The sequence below is a fragment of the Herpailurus yagouaroundi genome, unplaced genomic scaffold, assembly GCF_014898765.1.
Source record: "Herpailurus yagouaroundi ecotype Mexico unplaced genomic scaffold, PumYag 214, whole genome shotgun sequence".
NCBI lineage: Eukaryota > Metazoa > Chordata > Mammalia > Carnivora > Felidae > Herpailurus > Herpailurus yagouaroundi.
Window position 1 is genome coordinate 2,824,038 of NW_024412445.1, and position 24,933 is coordinate 2,848,970.

At 49.8% G+C, this 24,933-nt stretch overlaps 1 protein-coding gene across 1 annotated transcript in view; it reads left to right on the forward strand.

Moving 5' to 3' along the window:
* The window catches only part of ABCA13 (ATP binding cassette subfamily A member 13), a 412,425-nt gene that overhangs the window by 162,622 nt on the left and 224,870 nt on the right, over nt 1–24,933 (forward strand). The window contains exons 32-35 of the mRNA XM_040455040.1: nt 17,811–17,925; nt 19,313–19,642; nt 21,969–22,038; nt 22,748–22,879. Coding sequence (XP_040310974.1) covers nt 17,811–17,925; nt 19,313–19,642; nt 21,969–22,038; nt 22,748–22,879 — 647 coding nt within the window. The remainder of the gene's footprint in view (nt 1–17,810; nt 17,926–19,312; nt 19,643–21,968; nt 22,039–22,747; nt 22,880–24,933) is intronic.

Consider the following 24,933-nt stretch of genomic DNA (forward strand, 5'->3'; position numbering starts at 1 on the left):
AGCTGTCCAGATGCAAGGATAATTGTTGAGGTACTGTGATGGTGTAGGACTTGAGCTCTGACACCAGACTTACCCGTAGCGTTAAAGACCCCTCGGAAGGAACTGGAACAGTATTCACAGGGGTTACATGCGTCTGGCTCCAAGGCCAGCCATCTGAGCTCGCGAAACAGAAGAAGGTCACTAGCTCTTCAGTGCAAATCCTTAAAAAGTCGATGTGCACCCCCTACTTTCCGGGAGGTGGGGGATTCTCGGAGGCCCGGGACAGTGGCTTAGGGACGTGTGAGGCAGTCTGGGAACACGCAGGAGTAAACTGGTGACCGGGCTCGTGACGTCCTTGTGGGGGAGAGGAGGGATGGTCAGTTATGGGCTGGAGCAGCTGGACCATAGCCCTGGAAGGAGAGTGGGGGGCAGGGCCAGGAGGGGCTGGCAAAACAGAGTGGACAGAGTGCCCAGCGCCGGTCCCCTGGATGCCTGACATCCACCTTGCTGAGGGCCGAGATCTCAGCCTTGAAGGATGTTGTTCCTCAAGCATCTCATCCTGTGCCGGGCTGGAGGCCCTAGGCTGCAGGTGTGGGGAGCACGGGAAGAAAGGGCCGAGGGTGAGGTCATCAGAGGGACCACCCAGACTGCCTTTGCTATGAGAGCAGGGGGCAGATGCAGGTCCTTCCATAGGACACCATGGAGCAGGACCCGCCAAGTAGAAGCCAGGCGACTGGGGCTGCGCTGGCCAGACAGGTGTCTCGATGTCTCACTCCTCCTTCCTGTCTGGCCACATGCCTTCTGCATAGCAGCACATCAGTACGTTTCATGAGGCGAAAGGCAGTATTCCCACTGTGCTAGGAGCAAAGGTTGTACCCTGTAGGATTGTCCTTCTGAGAGCATGGTGGAGAAAACAGGGGTCAGGAACAGAGGCTAGGGTGTCATTTTACCCCAGGCTCTGCCTCACTGTGCAGACCGTTGGTAAGCCTCTTAACTTCCTTGTGTTTTTTTTTTTTACGTTTATTCATTTTTTTGAGGGACAGAGTGTGAGTGGGGGAGGGGCAGAGAGAGAGGGAGACACAGAATCCGAAGCAGGCTCCAGGCTCTGAGCTGTCAGCACAGAGCCCGACATGGGGCTCGAATCCACGAATTGTGAGATCACGACCTGAGCAGAAGTTGGACGCTTAACCGACGGAGCCACCCAGGTGGCCCTTAACCTCCTTCTTTGTAAAAGAAAGGGGCGATCCTTTCGGGGCGATGATCGTGTGTCAGCTTTGAACATTTTCTGCCATCGCTCTTCTCCTGAATTATTTTTCTGGGAGGCATTGGCACCAAGAGCAGAAATCGAGGGAACGACTGTTCCTGGCAAAGCGTCATGCACCAAACCTCACCGCAGCCCAAATTCCAGGGCCTTGTGGGGTTAATGACCTGTTTCCAGAAATCGACTCTTTACGATGCTCTCTTTTTAGCCGAATCTCGGGAAGGTTGCATTCTGAAAGCCTCTTTGTAGCTCTTAAGCATGCTGTCGACCGTCTCCTGGAAGAGGGGCCCTGTGCGTACGGGTACAACGTGCAGACTCCCTCCGGTCCTGTTCGCAGGATGAAGCTGGGGTTCGATTCGTCTCCCCAGACGCAGGGTGGCCCCCAGGAGGGTGTGTTGAGAAGAACGATACACATTTCTGCAAACAGCTTATTGTCGAGGCGGAGGTGGCCTGCCAGGTCCCTGGTGCTTGGCTAACGGGCTTGGTGATGGGGTGGGACTGAGGCCGGGTAGGGTCGCGAAGATGTGCCCTTTCACCCCGCGAAGGTAAGTTCTTGTGGACTAGACACATTCGGGCCTCGGGCTGGAGTGAGCCGAGAGCCCCGCGAGAGTCCCTTTCCTTTTTCTGTCTGGAAGTGTAGCTGACATACGGTGGTACGTCGGTTCCAGGCGTAGAACACAGGGACTCAGCAGTGCTGGACACAGCCCAGCGCCCACCACGTTAACGGTACTTCCCGTTTGTCACCGTATGTGACCGCACTATTACCGACTCCATTCCCTACGCCGTGCTTTTTGTCTCCCTGACTACTTGGTTTATAACTGGAAGCTTGTGCGTCTTTATCTCGTCATCTGCGCCACCCATCCCCCACCTCTGGCAACCACCAGCTCGGTCTGTCTTTATGCTTCTGTTTCTGTGTTTCTGCCATTGTTTGTTTGTTTGTTTACTTTGGTTTTGCAGATTCCACAGGGAAGCAAGATCACGTGGTATTTGTCGTTCTCTGTCTGGCGTATTCCACTTAGTGTTATACTCCCTAGGTCCTTCCGTGTTGTCACGAATGGCGAGAGCGCATCCTTTTCTATGGCCCAGTAATATTCCGCTGTATCCATACCCCATCTTGTCTGTCTATCGATGGACACTTGGGTCGAAACATTCCCGCCTTGGGCTGAGGGAGCCGAGTGTCCTGCCGAGATCCTGGGTCATGGATTCAGTGTTACTATTCCCTCCCTGGGACAGCACAGCACCGTTTCTCGGAAGTCTTTGAAGGAGGTGAAGAAATATTCTCCTTGACTGAGAGATTTAAGTCTTTGAGGCTCTCATCACCACATACCCTTCTTTTATTTCTAGTCCTAGAAAGCGTCTGTATCTGCAGGGCTGGGTGAACCTATAGGAGGCTGAGGCACAGTTGAGATCTAAGATCCTGGCGCTTGGCCACCTGAGCGATCACTGGGCAGCCCGGTGTAGACCACAGAGCACACTTGTGCGAAATTTTTAGTGGCTCCCTGCTATGTGCGGAATAAGTTATATTGCCGTTAATGTGCTCATTTATTCAACTATATATGTGTACCATTTGTCAGTCCCCAGACCTGGGTGTGTCAGTGAAGGGACAGGTAGAAATCCCTGCTCTCGTGACTGAGTTCAGGGACATGGGGGTCTACACATACAATAAAGGAGAAGCTTGAATTGAATACTGGAAGGTAGTAAGAGAGGAGCAGGTGTAAGGCCAGGGTGGCCAGAGGAATCATTAATGTGGTTAGGGTCAGCCCTGCCAAGAAGGTGACATTCAGTCTGTTGAACGCGAAAAATTCCACTGAGTAAATTAATTAAAGATCAAATGGGCTTTGTTGGAGGGTTCCTGAATCAGGCATCTTCCCTTTTGGCAAATACAAAGCTCCCAGAGCTGGAGGAAAGGAAAAGCTTTTATTATTATTATTATTATTTTCAACGTTTATTTATTTTTTTTGGGACAGAGAGAGACAGAGCATGAACGGGGGAGGGGCAGAGAGAGAGGGAGACACAGAATCGGAAACAGGCTCCAGGCTCCGAGCCATCAGCCCAGAGCCCGACGCGGGGCTCGAACTCACGGACCGCGAGATCGTGACCTGGCTGAAGTCGGACGCTCAACCAACTGCGCCACCCAGGCGCCCCAGGAAAGGCTTTTAAAGGCAAAGGAGGGTGTTCAAGGAAATGATTGGCAAAGAATGGATAGTTTCGGGCAAGGCCGCCCTCCCAGGGGAGCGGAAGGGGTCTGTGGGGACAGTCGCAGTCTTGCCCCGCAGGTAATTTCAGTTGACTGGTTACAGTTTACACACATTCCTGGTGAGTTGGAACTACACTTAGGCTAAGCTTTGAGTCTTGGTTTGCCAATGTGGGGCTCGGCACAAGTGACTGTTCTGGGTCTGTTGTCTCTTTCTGTTTCACTTATTATTATTTTTATTTTTGAGAGAGCGCACAAGTGGGGGAGGGGAAGAGAGAGAAGGAGACAGAGGATCAGAAGCGGGCTCAGCACTGACAGCAGCGAGCCCGACGCGGGGCTTGAACTCGCACACCTTGAGATCATGACTTGAGCCGAAGTTGGTCACTCAACCCACTGAGCCACCTGGGTGCCCCCCTGTCGTCTCTTTCTTAGCAGAGGACCAACTGGAAGAGTTATAGAAGCACAGGAAAATGTGTTCTAGGCCAGAGGAGTGGCCAGCTAGGGCAAGGGCCCTGGGGCAGGTGTGTGAAGAGGCCCCGAGCAGAGGGCACGGTGTGCAAGGGCGAGAGCAGGGACCGAGGTGGAAAGTGGTCAGATTCTGGTTGCTTTCAGAAGGGAGGCGGCAGACGGGGAGGGTGTGACTGAGAGACATCCACACGGATGATTTTTGTCCAAGGGCGTGGACGGTGAGGTGCTGGGCCTTTGGGTGGAGAAGGTTGGGGGATGGGGATAGCGGCTGGGTGGGGACCCGTCTGGGTGCCTTTGGAACCCTGGTGACATGTTGAGTAGGAGGCAGTCCAGGGGGTCGTCAGCATCTGATGGATGGACTGGATGGCACCATTGCGGTGGGAGTGCCTACAGAGGAACAAGGCGGGCCCTCGGCAGGGACAGGGCTCTGGGACAGGGCTGGAGAAAGCACCCTGGGGCCAGGGTGAGGGCTGGGAGGGGTCTGGGGCCTGCAGAGTGGCCAGCGTGGCTCCCAGGTGGGATAGAGGGTCACTGGGGCCCTCCTCAGGATGGTGGCCAGTGTGGGGGGCCCAGAGGAGGCTGGAGGGGGGAGGGGACAGCTGGAGACTTGAGTGCAGACCAGCTAGGAGCCTGCTGTGTGTGGGGGTAAGGAGAAGCCGGTGGTGGCTACCAGGGAATTTGGGCAGAAGACAGCTGGGGGAGGAGGTCTTAACAGGAGGGGCCCCTGCACACAAGGGCACTGTGTCCATGGTAATGAAGTCTGCTCAAGTTGATTTACGTAGGCAGTTCCGCCTTCTGGGAACACAGCTCTCCCTCCTTTCCTACCCCCTCCCTCCTCTCCATGCTCCTCCCCCACCCTCCTCCCTCCCTCCTCCTCCTCTTTCCTTCCCTCCCTCCCTCCCTCCCTCCCCCATTTTTCTCCTCCCTCCCTCTGTCCCCCTCCTCCCTCCCACCTCTCATCCACTATTGGCCAGCAGCCCAAGGAAGTGCTGTTCTGAGGGGCGTGCACTGGGAAATGTTCCCCTGGGATTTGCAGACTTGGGCGGATCAGGACCCTTGACTACTTGAGGCTCCTCTCAGCCCTGAGCTTCCCCGGGGGGTCATCACAGGACAATTCCCCAGTGGAGCCCTGGCCGACTTCATGAGTACAAAGTCCAGTGTTCATTCATTGCCCCAGAGAGTGAGGCAACTTCATTGAAAGGTTTTCAGAAACAGGAAAACCGCATCAGTACTCCTGGATTGTTTTATACACAAAAAGAAGGTTTCCCTGAAAGAGCTGTGCTCTTCCCTCCGGGGCCTTAGTGCCTTCAGTTTGGAGGGGGTCCTGCAGGAGCAGGGGCAGACCAGAGTGTCCCCTGCCTGAGTGATGGCCGGCCTCCCTGCGTCTGGACTCTGATGTGTCCCGGGAGAAGTCCAGAGTGACGGGCCGACAGGGATGCTTGCTGCCTCCGGAAGAAATCAGCCCGATCCCCCGCTGACTGGCCTGAGGCCCCTCACTGTACACATTTTTCTTGCTTCTTTTCCTGGGGATTTACTTCACCTGAACTAATTAAGCCCCTCTGTCTTATATTTGGTGAATGGCTCTTATTTGCGGTAGAAATCCACCTTCCTGATGACCCGTGGGGCCCAGAGACCCGGGCTCCCCTCCGTGTCCCCGAGGGACGGATTGTGTGGAATTGGTTGGTGACACCATCCAGAGTGGGGAGCACAAGAAGTAGTTTTGTATCCTTTCTCGTGCCCATGAAAGCTCAGATGGGCTCCTCGCCCTGCCTGGGAGACAGGTGTTTTGTTCAAACCCCAGGTGACGTTTTATCCAATGTTCCCTGTATTTTTCCACGTCACCAGTGCCCGTGATAATGCTTCTCTTAAAAGTGTGTCACACGTTCACACACATCTCATTCATCCTTGGAGGGAACCTTATAAGATAAATATAGCTGAAAAAATGGAGGCTGAGACGGGTCAGTTATTCTTCGCGGGGTCTCATGCCCCCTGAATGCCCTTCACTCCCCCGGGAGCTATGCATCACCACTTTTAAGCATTTTATGTGGGATTCTGTGTCTACACCTTGGTCACTCAGCTGTCACTTCACTCCGTCTGTGAACGGCTGCCTTATATTTTCTTATGTTTTCATCGGACCCCGGGGTTCGGCCGTTGTTAACTCTGGGTGTGTGCCGGTTAGGGGTGTTCTGATGGCCTGAGTCTTAGTGCCTGCGGACAGAGATGCTGACTGTCATATAATCAAAGGGGCAGTTCTGTGCAATGAGGCGTCCCAGCCAAAGTCCTCGTTTAGAAACAAGGCGAGTTTCTTCCCCCAATTCATTCTCCCAGCAGACGTTGTATTTTGTTCACATCACCGTATGGCATGCAGTTTTCTAGGTGCTGGGAGGGCTGCGGAGGTGAGGAACGGAGGGCCCTTGAGCACAAGAAACTGCTTAGGGCAGTAGACGCTGTGTGTTCAGAGCCCGGGGGAGGCGCCAATGGGCTGTGACAGTGACCTGAGCGGGTGGTCCCAGCTGGCTGCCAGCTGGCCTCGGGCACAGGTGTGGGTGTTCCTCCTGTTTAGGGCACCTGCGCCCAGCTCCTTAAGGGGTTGCCTAAGTGGAGGACCAGAAAGGTGTCCCTTGTGTTAATGAGGGGAGTTTGGAAAGAACCTGAGGATGGGGGCTGGTTGCCAGGGAGACCGCCCACGTGGTCACAGGGGCGGGGCTATCGGCCCCACCTCCTGACCTCAGGAGGAAGGGCTGCAGGGGGGCCGCCCACGTGGTTCCAGGGGCGGAACTGTCAGCCCCACCCCCTGGCCTCGGGAGCCCCACCCCTTGACCTCAGGAGGAGGGGCTGCAGGTTGGATCCATCACCAATGGCCGATGATTTCATCAATCAGGCTCCTGTAATGACACCCCCATAAAACCCAACAGACGGGTCCCGAGAGCTTCTAGGTTGGTGAGCACGTGGAGATGGGGGGGACAGTGGGCCCCGGGCGGCAGGGAGCTCGGCGCCCCCTCCCCATCCGCGCCCTGGGCAGCTCTCCCTTCCCTCTGTTCCTGACTTAATCCTTTTACAACAGACCAGCGATCTAGTGAGCGATCTGTCCCCCGAGTCCTGTGAGCGGCTCCGGCCAGTTCGCCAAACCCAGGGAGGGGTCGTGGGAGCCTCTGGTTTATCACGTTGAAAAACAAAATTCAGCCTTGTATTTTGAAGACCTAGTTGGCTTTATGAAGTGATTCCCGATCGGGCAGCATCCCTTGTAGCAAGGGGAGGGCAGCTCTGGAATGCTGCCCAAAATGGAAAGTGTTTCTGGGAAGGGAGGCTGGGCGAGCACTCATCCCCAAAGGAAAGAAAGGATTGTTACCTCCCTTAGGGGAAGGGCTGGGCGTCTCATTAGGTGGATCACCTCAACTTCCTCTGGGAAGAAAGGGCCTTTGTGACCGATTATGTCATTGGTGCAGATCAGAAAAGTCCTGATTGATTGACTTAAAATCCCACTCTTGAAGAAATTGAAATGACAATTAAGTCTTAGTTTGAGTTCCTGGAGGCAAGTGACTCTACCCAGGGTCTGTGGCTTGCTTACTTTTCTTTTTTTTATAAATGTTTTTTAATTTATTTTGAGAAAGAGAGAGAGATAGGGAAGGGTCAAGGGAGGGACAGAGAAATAGGGAGAGAGAATTTCAAGCAGAATCCGCACTGTGATTGCAAAGCCCAACGCGGTGGGGGGGGGGGGAGAGGGAGGGGGGGCTCCATCCCATGAACTGTGAGATCATGAACCTGAGCTGAAACGCTTAACCAACTGAGCCACCCAGGCACTCCTGTGGCTTTCTTTTTAACCATAGGTCATCAGAGTACCTGGATTTGCAAAGGGTTTCAGAGGAACATGTGTGTGCGTGTGTGTGTGTGTGTGTGTGTGTGTGTGTGTGTGTGTGTTGGAGTGTGTGGGTGCACCACGCGGGCTTGTGGGACTGAGCCCTTGACCTGTGGGATGTGACGCCACCTTCAGGTCGTGTCACAACTGAGTTGCACTGTAGGACACCGGCTGGTGCCCGAGAATTGCTCAGTGGTGGGGGAGTCCCCAGCCCCCCAAGCTGGGATTGTGTGCTCAGACCTTTGAATTAGGAGCGCTTTTAATAGGAGGGCTTGATGAAGAGGGTTTTTGTCCCCAGAGTCTGAGTTACAGTTCCAAGAGTTGGCTCCTTATGCATGCTGGGTCCCTTTCTAATGCTATGATGGCTTTCAAGCATTTGCGATCCCCTTAGAATCTCACTCTTGGAATCACAAGGGCACTGGCCTGAAAAAGCTGCATTTGAGCACCAGGTCTGGCTGGTCTCAGACCTTGAGCCGTGATTTGACACTTTGGTTGCTCAAGATCGTCACCGGGAATGGGGTTGCTAACTGGCCGCCTGTCTACCTCCCTGGCTTGGATGTGCTGAACCCCACCTGGGAAGGGGACAAGACCAGGCCGGTGAGCGGGCTGGGTACCCCCCGGCTGCCCATGCCCCTCTGGGCAGACCTCCCTGCTCAGATATTCCTCCAGGTACCGTGTTCAGAGCCAAGGTGGGATTGCTTTTCTGGGTGGTGCAGTGTGCAGAGAGGAGGCATGCCTGTGGGCACCCTTCCTTCTCCCTGACCTTCTTGAGAGTTACCAAACTTGGAACAGCGAGGAATGGGACACCTGGGCGGCTTGGTTGTTTGAACGTCTGACTTTGGCTTAGGTCATGATCTCGCGGTCTGTGAGTTCGAGCCCCACGTTGGGCTCGCTGCTAGTAGGCTGGCAGCACAGAGCCCCCACTTGCACTCTCCCCTGAATAAATAAATATTAAAAAAAGAAAAAGAAAGCAAAGAATGGACCTCAAATCCCCCTTCCCTCACCGACACCCGGCGTGCATATGTCTGGCGCAGGTTGGAGGACACAGAGTAAATGTGAGCCTCAGGGGCCCCACCTGCCACCCTCCCCATTCGGTCACCAGTCACGGCCCGCAGCCACTGTGCTGGGGAAGGAATGCAAACAGAGCTGGCCAGCAGGCGTGGGACCTTGGCCGGACCTCAGCCGACTGGCCTGAGTCTCCCAGAGAGAGCAGAGAGGGGATGGGAGGGTAAGACAGGTGCTGGTCCTTCCCCTCAGCAGCCGCCTTGCGGGCTTCTGGGCCCGACATCCTCCTGGGATGTGGCGTGGGGGGCGCTGAGGGAAGGCCCAGAGGGGGGCAGTGGGCAGAGGCTGGGCTGACGTGGGGGAGGGGTGTGGGGTCTGGAAATTGACCACCAGTGTGTATCTCTAGTCGTGCATCTCCAGTGAGAAAAACAGAAGCCGATGATTCTGTGGTTCTTTCGCTACGTGTGACTTTGGTCTAACGTGCTCATCACTTTTCCGTCTTTGAGCTCACTGGATGTGCTAATAGAGACAAGCCACAGAGAAAACACTGTTAGCAAGGGGTCATTAGAATGTAAGTCAAGCATTTGTCCCCTTCAGAAAAAGAGCTGGTGACAATGTTTAGGAAGATCAAAGTGTCCTCTTAAGGAGGCTTACATAAATACGAGCTTTTGATTTCCTATTTGCAAGCATTTACTGATAGGGCTTTTGTGTGGGTTCCAGAGTAGGGATCAATACACGGAAGGATCTGGAACCTACTTGTTTGATTTTTGCTGTCTGGACAGCAGGAGCGGATGAACATCCTATTCTGGCCTCTCTCGCTTTAATGTGTTTCTTGTTCCTTTTTTTTTTTTTTTAAATTGTTAGCTTTATAAGCCAATGATTATCAAGAGAAATCCTACTTCCTTCCTTCTTCTGATACATTGCGGTTGTATTCTGTTCTGTTTTGTTTGGGGACCAGTCCTCCATGCGTTGTCGTGGCGATATGTACTTCACATGCTCGACATCGTGAATCTTGCCAAGAGCCCGTGCTCGTTCTTCTTTGGAAAACGACAGGTCCAGCACCTGCCACGTGTCAGGCACAGTGGTCGACTGGCATTCGTGGACCCGGGAAAAGGTGTCATCCCTGCCTGCGGGAGGCTTGCAGCTCGGGGGACAGGAGGACCACAGGAAGGCAGTGTCCCCTCCTCTGTGGAGGCCCTGAGGGGGAGCGTCAAAGGGCCCCGTCAGACCTTGTCACCCAGTGTGGAGGTCGGTGGAAGCCGGGAGCCATCAGCTTGCCATCCAGCCTCCCCCGCGATGAGGTGCTGGCGAGGAGAAGCCAGGCAGCCCATCGAAACTTCTTCCCCCTCCTCTGCCCACTGTGCTTGTGCCTCTGACACGCTTTCCCTCCCAGAGGTTTGTTTTTGATTTTTAATTAAAAAAAACAATTTTTTTTTTGAGAGAGAGCTAAAACGCGAGTGGGGGAGGGGCAGAGAGAGAGGGAGACACAGAATCCGAAGCAGGCTCTGAGCTGTCAGCACAGAGCCTGATGCGGGGCTCGAACTCACAGACCGTGAGATCATGACCTGAGGCTAAGTTGGATGCTTAACCAACTGAGCCACCCAGGCACCCCTAATTTTTTAATGTTTTAAAGTAAACTCTATACCCAACATGGGGCTCGAACTTACAGCCCTGAGATCTAGAGTCACATGCTCTCCCTGCTGAGCCAGCCTGGCACTGGAGTTTTAAAAAAAATTCATTATGTGCTTTCAGTATGTTCTTGGTCCAGTTTTTCTTCTTCACGGAAGCATATTTGGACTTCATTCATCGATTCTCTTTGTCTTTTCTAACTTATTTGTGACGTGTGCTTTTATGTTTGTTACTTACTCGCTTTCCGTACCTTCAATATATTGTGTTGTTTCTTTGATATTTGAGACCAGTGTTTAATTTGTTATATTTATTTATTTTAATAAAGCCACTTCTTAATTATTATTTTATTTTTGTTAGAGAGAATCCCATCAGATGCAGAGAGAGAGAGAGGGAGAGAGTGTGGAACCCGATTTGGGGCTTGAACTCACAAACCATGAGATCATGACCTGAACCAAAGTCTGTCGCTTAACTGACCGAGCCACCTGGGCACCCCTACCTAATTCATTATATTTAGTGTTCTTTTTTTTCCTTTAATTTATGTAGTTACCTCAGATGATGACTTTCCTTTCAACCACTATTTTAACCGTGTCCCCTCAATCTGATGTGTAGCTAAAAATTCATTGTTTTCTACGTACGTGGAATATGGATGTCTGTAGGCTTCTTTTCCCAAGAGCTGTTTCAGTCAAGTGTCTTTTAATTTTTGAGTGGAAGTCCTCAAGAGTTCACAGAGTTACTCAGTGTGCTTATGATAAGAAAAAGAAAAAGAAAATAGGGGCGCCTGGGTGGCTCAGTGGTTAAGCATCTGACTCTTGGTTTTGGCTCAGGTCATGATCTCACGGTTCATGGCTTTAAGCCCACTTAGGGCTCTGCACTGCTGGGGTGGAGCCTGCTTGGGATTCTCTCTGTCTGCCCCTCTCCATCTTGCTTGCGCTCTGTCTCCCTCTCTCAAAATGAATAAGGTTTAAAAAAAAATTAAAGTTAATCTGGTGATAGCATTTCTAAAATCAGATTGACACTCAAAACTGTATCATGCACTAATTGCCAACTTCTGTTGATGGACCCTAACTTTTATATTGCCATCAGAAAATGTTGTCTTTGGGGCACCTGGGTGGCTCAGTCAGTCAAGCGACTTCGGCTCAGGTCATGATCTCATGGTTCATGAGTTTGAGCCCCGAGTTGGGCTCTGTGCTGACAAGCTCGGAGCCTGGAGCCTGCATCAGATTCTGTGTCTTCCTCTCTCTCTGCCCCTCCCTTGCTCGTGCTTTGTCTCTATCTCTCAGAAATAAAAAACATTAAAAAAAATTAAAAAGAAAAAGATGTCTTTATCATTTCTACATTTTGAAATAATAGCATTTTTCTCTATCAAGTAATATAGAATCTACTTTTGTAAAAGATTTATGGGTTGTTGACTTTTTGAATGCTGTGCACAACTGTGAATAATTGTGTTCTGAGTCTATTTAATGTTTTGTGCACGTAAGTCTACCTCGTATGAAATTAAATTGATGACCGCTGCTTTTTTTCCTTCCTTTCTTTCTCTCTCTCCCCCTCCACCTCTGTATTCCGATTTGCTTGATGTGCCTTTGCCCCTCTGTTCATTTTAGACTTTTCTGAAGCTTTTTGTTTCAGATGTGTCTCTTGTATGTCTCATATACCTTCTTATATGGGTGAAGGTAGCTGTGCAATAGCATGAAGTGAAGTTTCATGTATATGTGTTCCTAGTTAAGTATTTTTCTATACTTATAATTTCGCTTTTATATTTTTTAAGTTATTTTTTAGATGTTAGTTTTTTGAGAGAGAGCAAGCAGAGGAATACGGAGGGGGGGTGAGGGGGAGACAGAGGATCCAAAGCAGGCTCCGCCACTGACAGCAGAGAGCCCGATGCGGGACTTCAACTCATGAACCGAGAGATCATGACCTGAGCTGAAGGCAGACACTTAACCAATGGAGCAACCCAGGCACCCCTTGTTTAAAATATTTTTAATTTACTTATTTCTTTTTATAATTTCACTTTTAAATTTTGCTCATATTTAGTAATGATTTATTGTTGTTCTGGTGGTTACCTTATAGTGAGAACATTCTATAAATAATGTCAGCCTCTGGGGTGCCTGGGTGGCTCTGTCGGTTAAGCGTCTGAGTTCAGCTCAGGTCATGATCTTGCAGTTCACGAGTTCAAGCCCCACATTGGGTTCTATGCTGACAACTCAGAGCCTGGAGCTTGCTATGGGTTCTGTGTCTCTCCCTCTCTCTGTCCTCCCCCTGCTCACACTCTCTCTCCCTTTCTCTCTCTCTCTCTCTCTCTCTCTCCTCAAAAGTAAATAAACATTGAAAAAAAAAATCAACCTTTTGTTTTTATTTTTACCATGCAAAATAAAAATGAAGTAATTTCTCTTCTTCCATCACTAACTTTTTCCTCACCATCATGCAATTTTAGTTGATATTATCTCCACATCTTGGATTGTACCAGGAAAGATGTCTGTGCTTATGTTCTACATCTGTCATGGTTGAACAAAGAGCCTGATTTGGGCATTCACCAACTTATTCTTTCTCTCTGACTCACGTCCCCTAAACTGCCAATTTTTGTCTGTTGTATCATTTCTGCATTTCAGGGGACATAACATTTCCAGTCTGTCTTGTCATCTGAATTTCCAGTTTTGTTTTAGTCTTACTTTTATTGGAACACATATTCATTGCATAGCATTACCCTCGTACTGCAATTTACTGGTCATCCTTGGGTGGGCTAACATTTGTCTTCTAGTAATTTCCCCTGGATGAGCTTATGAGATAATTTAACCTGATTTCTTACATACTTAAAACGTTTTGCAGCATTTATATTTGAAAGGCAGCTTGGCTGGATACGAAATCCTTGACTCACCATTTCCTCAAGTATCTTGTAGAAATAACTCCGTTATGTTTGGCCTTGAATGTGATTATGGAGCAGTCTGAGGCCACTTTGATATTTCCCTGCTTTTCCTGAACCTGGTAATTTTGGCAACCTGGTAGGAACTTGAAAATTCAATCAATTTCGTGGGATCCATTTCACTGTTGACCATTCTAGAATAATTTTCCATGGCACAAGATAAGACTTTTCAATGTGTATATTTGAGTTTTCTTGTATGGAAACTTTTGATGTTTTCCAACATTACCAATTTCTTATCTTCCAGTATTTGGTTTTTCTTCTTCAGGGACTTCAATTGCGTAGATTTCTTTACCTTGTGTTTCTTAGCCATAAAATTTCCCAATTTGCTTACTTATTTATTTATTTGTAAGTTTGTTTATATATTTTGAGGGAGAGGGAGAGCACGAGCAGGTCAGGGGCAGAGAGAAAGAGGGAGAATCTCAAGCAGGCTCTGCACTGTCAGCGTGGAGTCCAATGTGGGGCTCGAACTCACGCACCGTGAGATCATGACCTGAGCCAAAATCAAGAGTCGGATGCTTAATTTACTGAGCCACCCAGGTGTCCCTAAATTTCCCTAATTAAAAAAAATACCTTTTTAAAAAATTTATTTGTTTCTTTTAGTTGTGTGTCAATTTTCCGTGTTCCTCACTATGTTTTGTGCAGTTATCGATTTGACCTGTGCTTTGTCTAATTATGTCCTCATTTGTGTGGCGGCTGTTGTTTTCCTGCTGTTTCTTTCCACATTCTCACATTCTTCCAGTTCATGTTTCAGACCTTCTTGCCGTCTTGCCATCTCCTCACTGAATTGTAGCAGCTCTGCGGTGGGGTGCTTTTCACGTAGGGAATTGCCCTACTGAATCTTTTGAAATTGATAGCAACAAATACATTCATGATTTAAAAAAAATTTTTTTTAATGTTTACTTATTTTTGAGACAGAGAGACAGAGCATGAACGGGGGAGGGTCAGAGAGGGAAGGAGACACAGAATCTGGAGCAGGCTCCAGGCTCTGAGCTGTCAGCACAGAGCCCGACGCGGGGCTCGAACTCGGGAACTGCGAGCTCATGACCTGAGCTGAAGTCGGAAGCTCAACCGACTGAGCCACCCAGGCGCCCCTGTTGACGATTTTCATCTGCTTAATGTAGCCATCTTTTCGGGCAGGTCTTCATTTGTTAATAATTGTGAGACGCATCCACCTGCATTCCTTACATAGATGTGCTGGATTTGTGCTTGGTATCGTTTTGAACGAATTGGGTATTCCTGCCCGGTTGTTTGCAAGAGGGTCCCGTCAGTGTGACCACCAGGTGACGTTAATGGCTACACAGCTCGGAGGCTCTCTTTTCCGTGGCCCCAAGGACCGAGCGCTTCCTGCAGATACGTGTCTTCTTCGTGTAACGCTTGTCGTCTCTTTCCCTGGAGATAGGGTCTGGGCACAAGAGTGGCTCCAGACACCACCCACCTTCACATGCAGCTTGGCACCCACTGGACACATCCTGTTCCATGTGTTGTGCCCTCAGATCATGCCCCTAGACTGTAGGCAGTGCAGTTTGGGGGCGCCCGTGGGGCTCTGTCAGTTGAGTGTCCGACTCTCGATTTCGGCTCAGGTCATGATCTCGTGGTCCGTGAGTTCGAGCCCCGTGTCGGGCTCCGTGCTGCCAGTGCGGAGCCTGCTTGGGATTCTCTCTCTCTCCCCTTCCTGCTTTTTCTCACTTTCTCAGGATAAACTAAAGACAAATGAAGAAATGAAGATACAAAGTGCAGTGTTGATGGGAACTTCTAGGTCTACAGGGGGTAGGGTTTTGCCTCATTCATCTCTTACCTACTTTTTTGTGTGACTCCTTCTTGACCTTGATTATTTTTAGCAGCTGTTTCCAGTACTTTCAAGCATTTGTCAAAAGTGGAATGAACATTTTCCCCTTCTTGCGTTGACTCGGGACTGGTTTTCAGGAGCGGATTGGGAAAGGGTGAGGTACATAGCCATGTATCGGGGGTCTCTCCTTCCATGTAGCTCCTCCCCAGTGGCCTCCCTCGGGCATGCATGTGCAGAGCGTCTGGGCATTGTCTGGGGTCTGGGGTAGTGGCTGCAAGAACCCCAGAGTTGGGTTTACTCAGTTTCCAGCCTTTCATGACACTCTCCTTTACACGGGTGCAGGGGTCCACGGGGCATGCCATCCTAGCCCCAGACACACATAGAATCCTGACTCCGTGTGACTTCTGGAATAACTCGCACGGAATCTTAACATTTGTGTGATGCTTATTGGCTCCTTTGTAAGACCCGCGGTGCTGGAAGCACAGAGGTCAACAGCCATCAATTCCAGTGTTTTTATGTAAAAAAGGATAAAGTTCATGAACAGACATGAACTTTTTTCCTCCCCCCCCACCCCCCCCCCCCCCCATAAGCTCTGTATTCGTTGTTTTTAACTTTCCAGGTGATCCAAGCTTCATTTTTGTGGCAAATTGGGTTACTCTGGGAGAAGAGATGTCATTTGTGAGATGGGCAGGTGTATAGAGTATATGGGCACTTCCTGCTATAAAACACTATAAAAACAATGACTCAAAATCCCTAGAAAAATCACAAAACCGAGTAGCGCATGAGTTGACTACATGCCGTCGCCCGTATAGCCTACCAGTGAACTGATAATTTCGCTTTAAAACGTGATTCACCCCGTGGATCGCTCACTATAGTCGTCTTAAGCAGAAAAATGGATAAAAACGAAGAAGTTACCCCCACCCCCCTTTTATGTCCTCATTCACGGTTTCATGAACAAATATTTTTGGCTTGCACTATGTGGCCGGCCTTTGCCAAGCAGAGAAAGTGCAGTGGGGGGCCCTCCCCGACGGGCTCACCGTCCAGTGCGAAGGGCCGAGGGTCCACCCTGGAGATAACGCTCTAAGGGGAGGTCTGGGGGTGGGTGGGGGCCCAGCCAGAGGGTTCTGTCTCCAGGTCGGCATCTTCGCCGGCAGCCTTGTCCACACTGCGGCAACCCTGCTTTCCTCTGTCTACACTGCATTCGGTGGTCTTTTTAAAATCCATACACCTGATATGTCCCCTCTTTGTTTTCCCTCTCCCCATTCCAGAACCCTTTGGTCGGCTCTCGCCCGGATATGTGGAATCCTTGCATGATGTGGCCCCAGCTAACATGCCACCCCCCCCCCCGCCTCCGTGTCCTAATCCACACCATCCTTGGCCACCCCTGAGCCTTGCCCCCACGCCACTGTCCCCCGTCCTCGCACCTGCTGCCCCTCTGCCTGGAGCCATGTCCCTTCAGATTCCTGTGGGGCCCGCTTCCTCTGTCTGTTCTCCACAGACACCTTGGCCAACTACCTGATTTGGGATCTTCTCCTTTCCCACCATGGCCGAAGCCGTTTTTCACAAATTTGACACTATGCCGTGTGTCTCCTTGTGCTGGCTTATGCTAAGTGCCGCCACCCCCCAGTGGAAAGCAGGATCCTTTGTGACAGGGCCTTTCTCTCTGGTTCGTCTGCATACCACGTGTCCACTAAAATGGCTTGCCCCTTTGGGTGGCCTCGGTGATGAATCAAATAATAACAACATGTGGGTCTCGAGCGCAGAGGGTAAGGGGGAAGAGGCAGAGTGCAGGGTTGGGGTGCGAATCCCATGTGGAAAGGAGAAGTCACAGTGGAGGAAAGAGAGGAGATTGACAGAAAGCTGGAAGTTGTTCTGGAAGCGAACAAAGGGAGGGAAGGAGGGACCTGTCACCGGTGTCAGACACAGCTGAGAGCTCGAGAAGGAAAATAGTGGAGAAGTTCCCATTGGGATTGAGGCATGGCTGTCACGGGTGTTCTAGACAGGGGTCATGTCAAGGGACGCCCGGGTGGCCCGGTCGGTTAAGCGTCTCGATTTCAGCTCAGGTCGTCATCTTTCGGCTCATGAGTTCGAGCCCTGCGTGGGGCTCTGTGCTGACAGCATGGAGCCTGCTTGGGATTCTCTCTCTCCCTGTCTCTCTGTCCCTTCTGTGTTCATGCTCTCTCTCAAAATAAATAAATCAACTTAAAAAAAAAGATACCGAAAAAAAAGAAAAAAAAAAACTGGTTAGAGCGGGTGGGAGGTGAGCATTGGGGAAAGAGACAGGGAGACGTTCAACGATCAGTTTTCATGTATAATATAGGTGATAATCTGTGATCAATGGATATCATTGATTGCAGATACACAATGGTCCCAACTACGTGGGGGAAATTGTAGTCATGAGTTAATGGCCGGTTTCCTTCTTTGCACCTCCTCTGCCCAGGAAGGTGTCAGGACTGATTGGGGGCAGGCGACAGTGGCTGCTCCAGGGACCTCCCACCCCATGTGTCTCCTTTGTGAGTTGCACGCGTATTAAATCAGGGCACGAGCCAGTGGTCCTAAGTCAAAAGCCTGTTGAAATGGCCACACGAGAGAGTGTTCCTTAAAAGGACTTGTAGCTTCCGCGGACAATGTAAAAAAAAGCACCCACACGTGAGCCTGACTCTGGGTAGAGCCCTGTGCTTGCCCTCGGATGCCGACTGGATTATTTCCTTGCAGATTCTTGAACAACGTCGGTTTCTTTTTCCCTCTGATCATGATGCTGACGTGGATGGTGTCTGTGGCCAGCATGGTCCGAAAGCTGGTGTACGAGCGAGAGATCCAGATAGAAGAGGTAATCAGCCCAACTGCTTGCCTGGGACGCCAGGAGGAGAGGCGGGGCTTTGGAGCCAAATCCTGTTCCCATAACTGACCCCGGACTCTGTTTGGCTTGCCCTCCTCTCTGCTGGGGTTCCTGGACACAGCCGAGCTGAGGCGGGGGTCTCAAGGCAAATGTTCCACATTGAAGCCTGACGTTCTGCCAGTCAACAGGTGTTTCCTGTGGAGATGGAAGGAGGCCCAAGGGCAGACTCACCACGTTCAAAGACGGGAGCCAGTGTTGCTCATTCAGCAATTTCATTTCTTTTTTTTTAATATAATATATTGTCAAATTGGCTAACATACAGTGTGTAATGTGTGCTCTTGGTTTTTGGGGTAGATTCCTGTAGTTCGTTGTTACATACAACACCCAGTGCTCATCCCAACAAGTGCCCTCCTCAATGACTGTCACCCGCTTCTCCCCCCTCCCTGCCCCCCCCCCAATCCACCCTCAGTTTCTTCTCTGTATTTAGGAGTCTCTTATGGTTTGCTTCAGCAATTTTTATACAACCCAGAAAGACGTAAGGGTGCACTTCCCACTTGATGTGTGGTTAGATTGCCTCACGGGGAGCCTTGTTATTTTTGTTTTAATATCATTAAAATTTGAAACCGTCAAAACTGCTTCTAAGAAGGAGAGTTCATGAAAGTACCAGGTGGGGGCGCTTGGGTGGCTCAGTCGGTTAAGTGTCTGACTTCCTCTCAGGTCATGATCTCACGGTTCACGGGTTCGAGCCCCACGTCAGGCTCTGTGCTGACAGCTCAGAGCCTGGAACCTGCTTCAGATTCTTTGTCTCCCTCTCTCTCTTCCCCTCCCCCTCTTGCACTCTCTCTCTTTCTCTCTTTCAAAAATCAATTAAAAAATGTAAAAAAAAAAAAAAGTACCAGATGAACGCCAACCTTGTGGAGGAGAGGCTCACACTACCCACCAGCCTCCTACTTATTCAGGCGAAGGAGACATGTGGCAAAGTGCAGTGTTCTCATTCAGTTCTGACTTGAACTTGCACTATTGTTTTCCATATTGTCCACCTATTTATTTTACTGGTTTTCTTATTTATTTCCGTGTTTATTTGTAATTTTGAGAGAGAGGTAGAGAGCAAGCAGGGGAGGGGCAGAGAGAGAGAGAGAGAGAGAGAGAGAATCCCAAACAGGCTCTGCACTGTCAGCACAGAGCCTAACGCGGGGCTTGAACCCACGAACCGTGAGATCATGCCCTGAGCTGAAACCAAGAGTCGGACGCTTCACCGACTGAGCCACTGATTTCCAAGCTGGCCGCATCCAGCGCTGGCCTCCTTGCCTTTCCTGTGGTCGGGTCTGGTCCTCCTCGAGGACCCGGGTCACGACTCTGGTTTCCCTTCTCTTGACAGTACGTGCGGATGATGGGGGTGCACCCGACCATCCTTTTCCTGGCCTGGTTTCTGGAGAACATGGCCATGCTGGCCATCAGCAGTGCTGCCCTGGCCATCATTCTGAAAGTGAGCGGCATCTTCGCGCACAGCAACGCCTGTATCATCTTCCTCTTCCTCCTGGATTTCGCGGTGTCGGTCGTCATGCTGAGTTACTTCCTGAGCACATTTTTCAGCCAAGCCAACACGGCTGCGCTCTGCACTAGCCTGGTGTACATGATCAGCTTCCTGCCCTACATCGTTCTGTTGGTTCTCCGTAACCATTTGAGTGTTGTCATTCAGACGTTTCTGGTAAGTGGGTTGGTTTTTTTTGTAGACCTGCAAAACACGACTGCTGTATCTGCCCAAAAAAGCAGTCACCACATCACATGTCACCTTATCACTTTCAGATCTCGGTGGGCTTTCTGATGCCTACGTCTGTCTCTCTTGTTTTTCTTTTAAGTTTTATTTATTTTGAGAGAAAGCAAGTGTGTAAGCGGGGTAGGGACAGAGAGAGGGGAGACAGAGAATCCCAAGGAGGCTCCAGGCCCTGAGCTGTCAGTGCAGAGCCCGATGTGGGGCTCGAACCCATGAACCGTGAGATCATGACCTGAAGCAAAGTCAAGAGTTGGATGCTCAACCAACTGAACCCCCCAGGGGCCCCTGAAGCCTACTGGTCTTGATGCTGCCCGCAGATGCACACCTTATAATGGTCATTGGTTGACATTGCAGTGGTTTTGCAAGGGAGGAGCTGCTGAGAATTGGCACTTTTCATGTAATGGGGACTGTCCTCTGGAGACTCTTTGGAAATCGGTAACATCCTAAAGGCAGCCATAGAGACTCCGTGCCTCTCTGTATCACAGATGGAAAGAAGTAGATTTCTTTTTTTTTTAATTTTTTAAAATGTTTATTTATTTTTGAGAGAGAGAGAGAGAGACAGAGTGTGAGTGGGAGAGGAGCAGAGAGAGAGGGAGACACAGAATCCGAAGCAGGCTCCAGGCTCTGAGCTGTCAGCACAGAGCCCGACGCGGGGCCCGAACCCATGAACCGTGAGAGCATGACCCGAGCCGAAGTCGGACACTTAACCGACTGAGCCACCCAGGCGCCCCAAGAAGTAGATTTCTAAAGCTATTTTAGAAGCAAAAAAATAAACTCTTCTTGAAGCATCAGGAATCCTCTCACATTAGGTGGGAAGATCTCTCCGTTAGCAATGCCAATTCATTCATGCGCGTACCATGTAACTCCCGGAGAAGCCTGAGAATTCTTTTAGGTCTGGGATATGAAATACAAAGAAGAGAGACACTCGTCCATTCTGTTTTGAGTTTCCTGGCAAGTGCAGAGCTGGGTGCATAGTGGGAACTCAATCCGCGTGGAAGGGACGGGCAGATGGCTGTGAGGACGGTCAGTTCTGTCCCTGCAAACATTAGAATTATGCCCCAGGGTTCACTTGTCCCCAACAGGTCAGGCCAAGTTCCCAAAGTGCAGTCTGTTGGGAGGTGTGGCTAGAGCCACTAGGGGAGAATTCGGGAGATGCCGAAGAGGGATGGAATCCCAGGGCTTCGAGGGGGCATCTGAAGCCTTCTGAGGTCACTGGTCCCACGCAACGTCATGACGGTAAATGTGTCCTCATTTGCTGGGACGGGGTCACTTTCTCTGCTCCTTTTGAACTTTAGGGTGAAATACTTCTGTGAAGACCAAATTGTTTTTCTCCAGCTTCATGTAAACCTTCCTGTTTCCCGACTGGCCATGTACATACATCATGGATGTGTGTGCACCTTGAAAAAACATGGCGTCTTTAATCAGGATTTTTCTCCATGGATACCTGCTCACCAGTGTCCATTAGCTTATGTCACACCTGTGGTACTTTATAACCCATAATGTTGGTCTCAATTAAAACTGAGACCATGTGTCACCACCCCCCACCCCGACCCCATACTCCTCACATGTAGGAAAAGAGACATTGACCACCTGGCCTGGATTTCAAACACTGTTATATGGTTTTTACTTCAATCCATCTGTTTAAATGTTGGAGCATACCGAGTCTGACTTCCTTTTTTACCTTTTCACATGTTTCCTAGCCCCACCCCCCCCACCCCCCCAAAAAAAAACCAAAAAAATCTAACTCTGGTACACGATATCTTCAAGCATAACATGCATTTTCAATGGGGTTATTTATTTATTTATTTTTGACATAGGATTTCTCCCCTGGAAATAAAATAACATTTTCCTTCAATGTGCTCCCTTTCTAGTGTAGAATGGTGTACATGTTCCATCAGTCGGCCTGCAGTGTGCTCCAGGGCATTCGCTTAGTAATAAAAAATAAGAAATCGCTCCATTCCGTTTTCCGCTATTCTGTGTTCTGCATTTCTGGGCGCAGCGCATTGGATTTATGGTACTTGAGGCACTGCAGTGAAGAGAAATAATTCCTTTTCACACCAAAAGCTAGCTTGTGAGCATGCTTTCTAGAATGGGCTGACATTCGGCGTAGGCTTCCAGGGTCACGTATGGAAATCACCGCCTGGAGGACGGTACGACCCTTCCTGCTCTGGTGACGCTGGTCTGTTTGGATTTAGCGCTGAGGGTTTTCCGGGGTCTCCGTCAAGTACTAACATGCTGTTTGTCTCTTGTCCCCGGGCAGTGCCTGCTTTCCACCACCGCCTTTGGCCAAGGAGTATTTTTTGTTACCTTCCTAGAAGGGCAAGAAGCAGGTAAGGGGATGCTTTTTTTTTTTAAGTGTATTTATTTATTTTGACAGAGAGAGAGAGAGAGAGAGAGAGAGAACAAGAGTGAGCAGGGAGGGGCAGAGAGAGAGAGAGAGGGAGAGAATCCCAAGCAGGCTCCGTGCTGACAGCACAGAGCCCAGTGGAGGGCTCGAACCTATGAACCGTGAGGTCATGACCTGAGCCAAAACCAACAGTCAGGCACTTAACCAACTGAGCCACCCAGGCATCCCAAGGGGATGCTTTTTGCTTTTTTAAAAAAGAGTTTCAGTGATTTGGGTTTTTAGGAGTTGACTGTGGTCATGTTGCAAGCGCTACGGTAGAAGGTCTTTGTTACAATGTGCAACGGAGTCCTGGGGTTTGATTTAGCTGATGTGAACACCTCTCCCCATCGGGTCACCCTGGATCTGTGTATTTTGTTGAGGCCACAAAATCAGAAATCAGTGAAGTAGCACGAAAGCAAAATCACAAGGGTTAGATATAAAAGTGTTGTTAAAGCTGCTCCCCCTGGTCGCCTTGAAATACGGGTGACATTAAGCAGGCTGACATTGCATTTGTAGAACTATGACCCACAGGATGGTCTTTGCTGTCAGCTGCTCTCAGCTTTGCTTTGAGTTTCCAGAACGCAAGAACTCACCCCGCCAAAATCTACCCTGAAAGGGTGTGCGGTCTGATTGTGGCCTTCCCTTCCTTCCAGGGATTCAGTGGAATAACATGTACCAGCCTCTGGAGCAAACGGGTGTGACGTTTGGCTGGGTTTCCTGGATGATTCTCTTTGATTCAGGCCTTTATTTTGTATGTGGATGGTACTTGAACAACTTGCTTCCTGGTAAGAATTCCGCATGTTAGAAAATGCCAAAATCAGCTAAAAAAAAAAAAAAAAAAAAAAAGCCAAATCCAGTTAAAGCAATATACATGAATATTAGAATAATTGTTCATTCTTCTTTTTAAATGTAATTATTTTTGACAGAGAGTGTGAGCAGGACAGGGGTGGGGCGGGGGGAGGTAACACACAGCTCTACTGTGATTCTGTGCTTTCCGTTGCAAAGTTGTTGGATCGGCAGAGTGTTACTGTCCTTGTCTGCAGCGGGAGGAAAGCAGATCGTTATCGTCCCGGTTTCATAAAGAGGAAATGAAGTGTCCGGGGACAAAGAGAGCGGGACACAGAATCTGAAGCAGGCTCCAGGCTCTGAGCTGTTAGCGCAGAGCCCCACAGCTGAGGCCCTTCCCCAGCGGAGAGCCTGTTTGGGAACCGGGGGGTAACCCAGACACTATCCAGTTTGGGGCTCTCAAACTCACGAACTGTGAGGTGAAGTTGGATGCTTAACTGACTGAGCCCCCGAGGCACCCCTAGAATAATTGTTCATTCTTTAAGTAAGGCCTCAGGGGGCTTGTAAGCTGTATTTTAAAGTTTTTTTTTTTTTTTTTTAATGTTCATTTATTTTGAGAAAGAGAAAAAGCATGTGCAGGGGAGGGGCAGAAGAACACGGGGAGAGAGAATCCCAAGCAGGCTCCACGCTGTCAGCACAGAGCCCCAGGCAGGGCTTGATCCCACAAAATGTGAGATCATGGTCTGAGTCATGATCAAGAATCAGATGCTTAACCAACTGAGCCACCCAGGGGCCCTGTGGCAGGTGCATCTGGAGGCCGTGGGAAGGCGGGCCACGGATAGTAGTGGTTTTCCCCTGCTGTGTTTCTGGGGAAGAAGGTATTTCTACCACACGCCTGCTCAAGGTGAAAAGAGCAGAAACAGCTTTAAAGGTATTTTTTTTTATATGTTTAGCAATAATGTTTTGATGATTGCTAAAATTACTTGTGATTCTGTCTCTATATTTTCCAAAGCACCTGGGTATTTCACTTGGCATGTACCTTTAAAGTTAAGAACTAAAGGAGAGAGAGAGAGAGAGAGAGAGAGAGACAGAGACAGAGACAGACATGGAGAAAGAGATTCTAATCTGCACATGGAATATGAAGGGACAGAAAACCATCAGTGCATTCTTTTTACAAAACCTTATTTCAGACTTGGGGAGCTCACGTGTCATTTAAAGATGAGTAAAAATCCAAATGAAATGTGCCATTGACAAGATTATTTTACAGAAAAGCAGGAAAACATGGCCTCCAAGAATTAGAGAGCATAAGCCTGGCAAGCTGTACTTTGAACTTCTAGATTGCTTTGTCTGGGGGCTTTGAATAAAATTAAGGAAAGGCAGATTCTAGGAACTAAGAAGTTAAAAAAAATAACTGACGAATGCCAAGGTGAGATAAAATTGAGAAGCCCTGGGTATTAGAAGGCAGCTAGGGAGCATGAGGGAGGGAGGTTACAAAATGCGTGTGATGTTGATTGTAAAATGTTTTAGGAAGGGGTCACGAGCAAAAGAATAGGGCGGAAAGTCATGGTGGGGATTGGAGGGTGACGGCGAGCCCCTGGAATCAGGCGAGATGCAGACGGGCGGCCGCAAGGGGACGGACAGACGGGGCTTGCAGACATGTGCTCTCTCTGATGAGGAGATGCCCAGACCCAAATGAAACACAATAAAGAAGGAACAGTCATTAACCAGGGAGAAGAAAATCAGGTTTTGCAAAATAAGGGGTTCACCATATAATTACAAAGTTAATGAAAAGAAACATCTAGATATAACCTGGAGTCTTGGAGTCCCCAGAGGAGCCTCAACCCCAGCAAAGACAGGTTACTCTGGGCAGTGCAGAGATCAATGTGAAACTTGGCCAGGGATCCAGAAGGATCTGAGCTCCCCCCTCCTCCTTCAGGACCTGACGCATGGGAATCCTGGTGGGAACGTTGTCTTGTACAACGTTAAGGCATTTGTTAAGGCATTTCCAGCCAGTGACCCCCTGGCCCCGCTCACTTCTGCAGGCAAGGCGAGC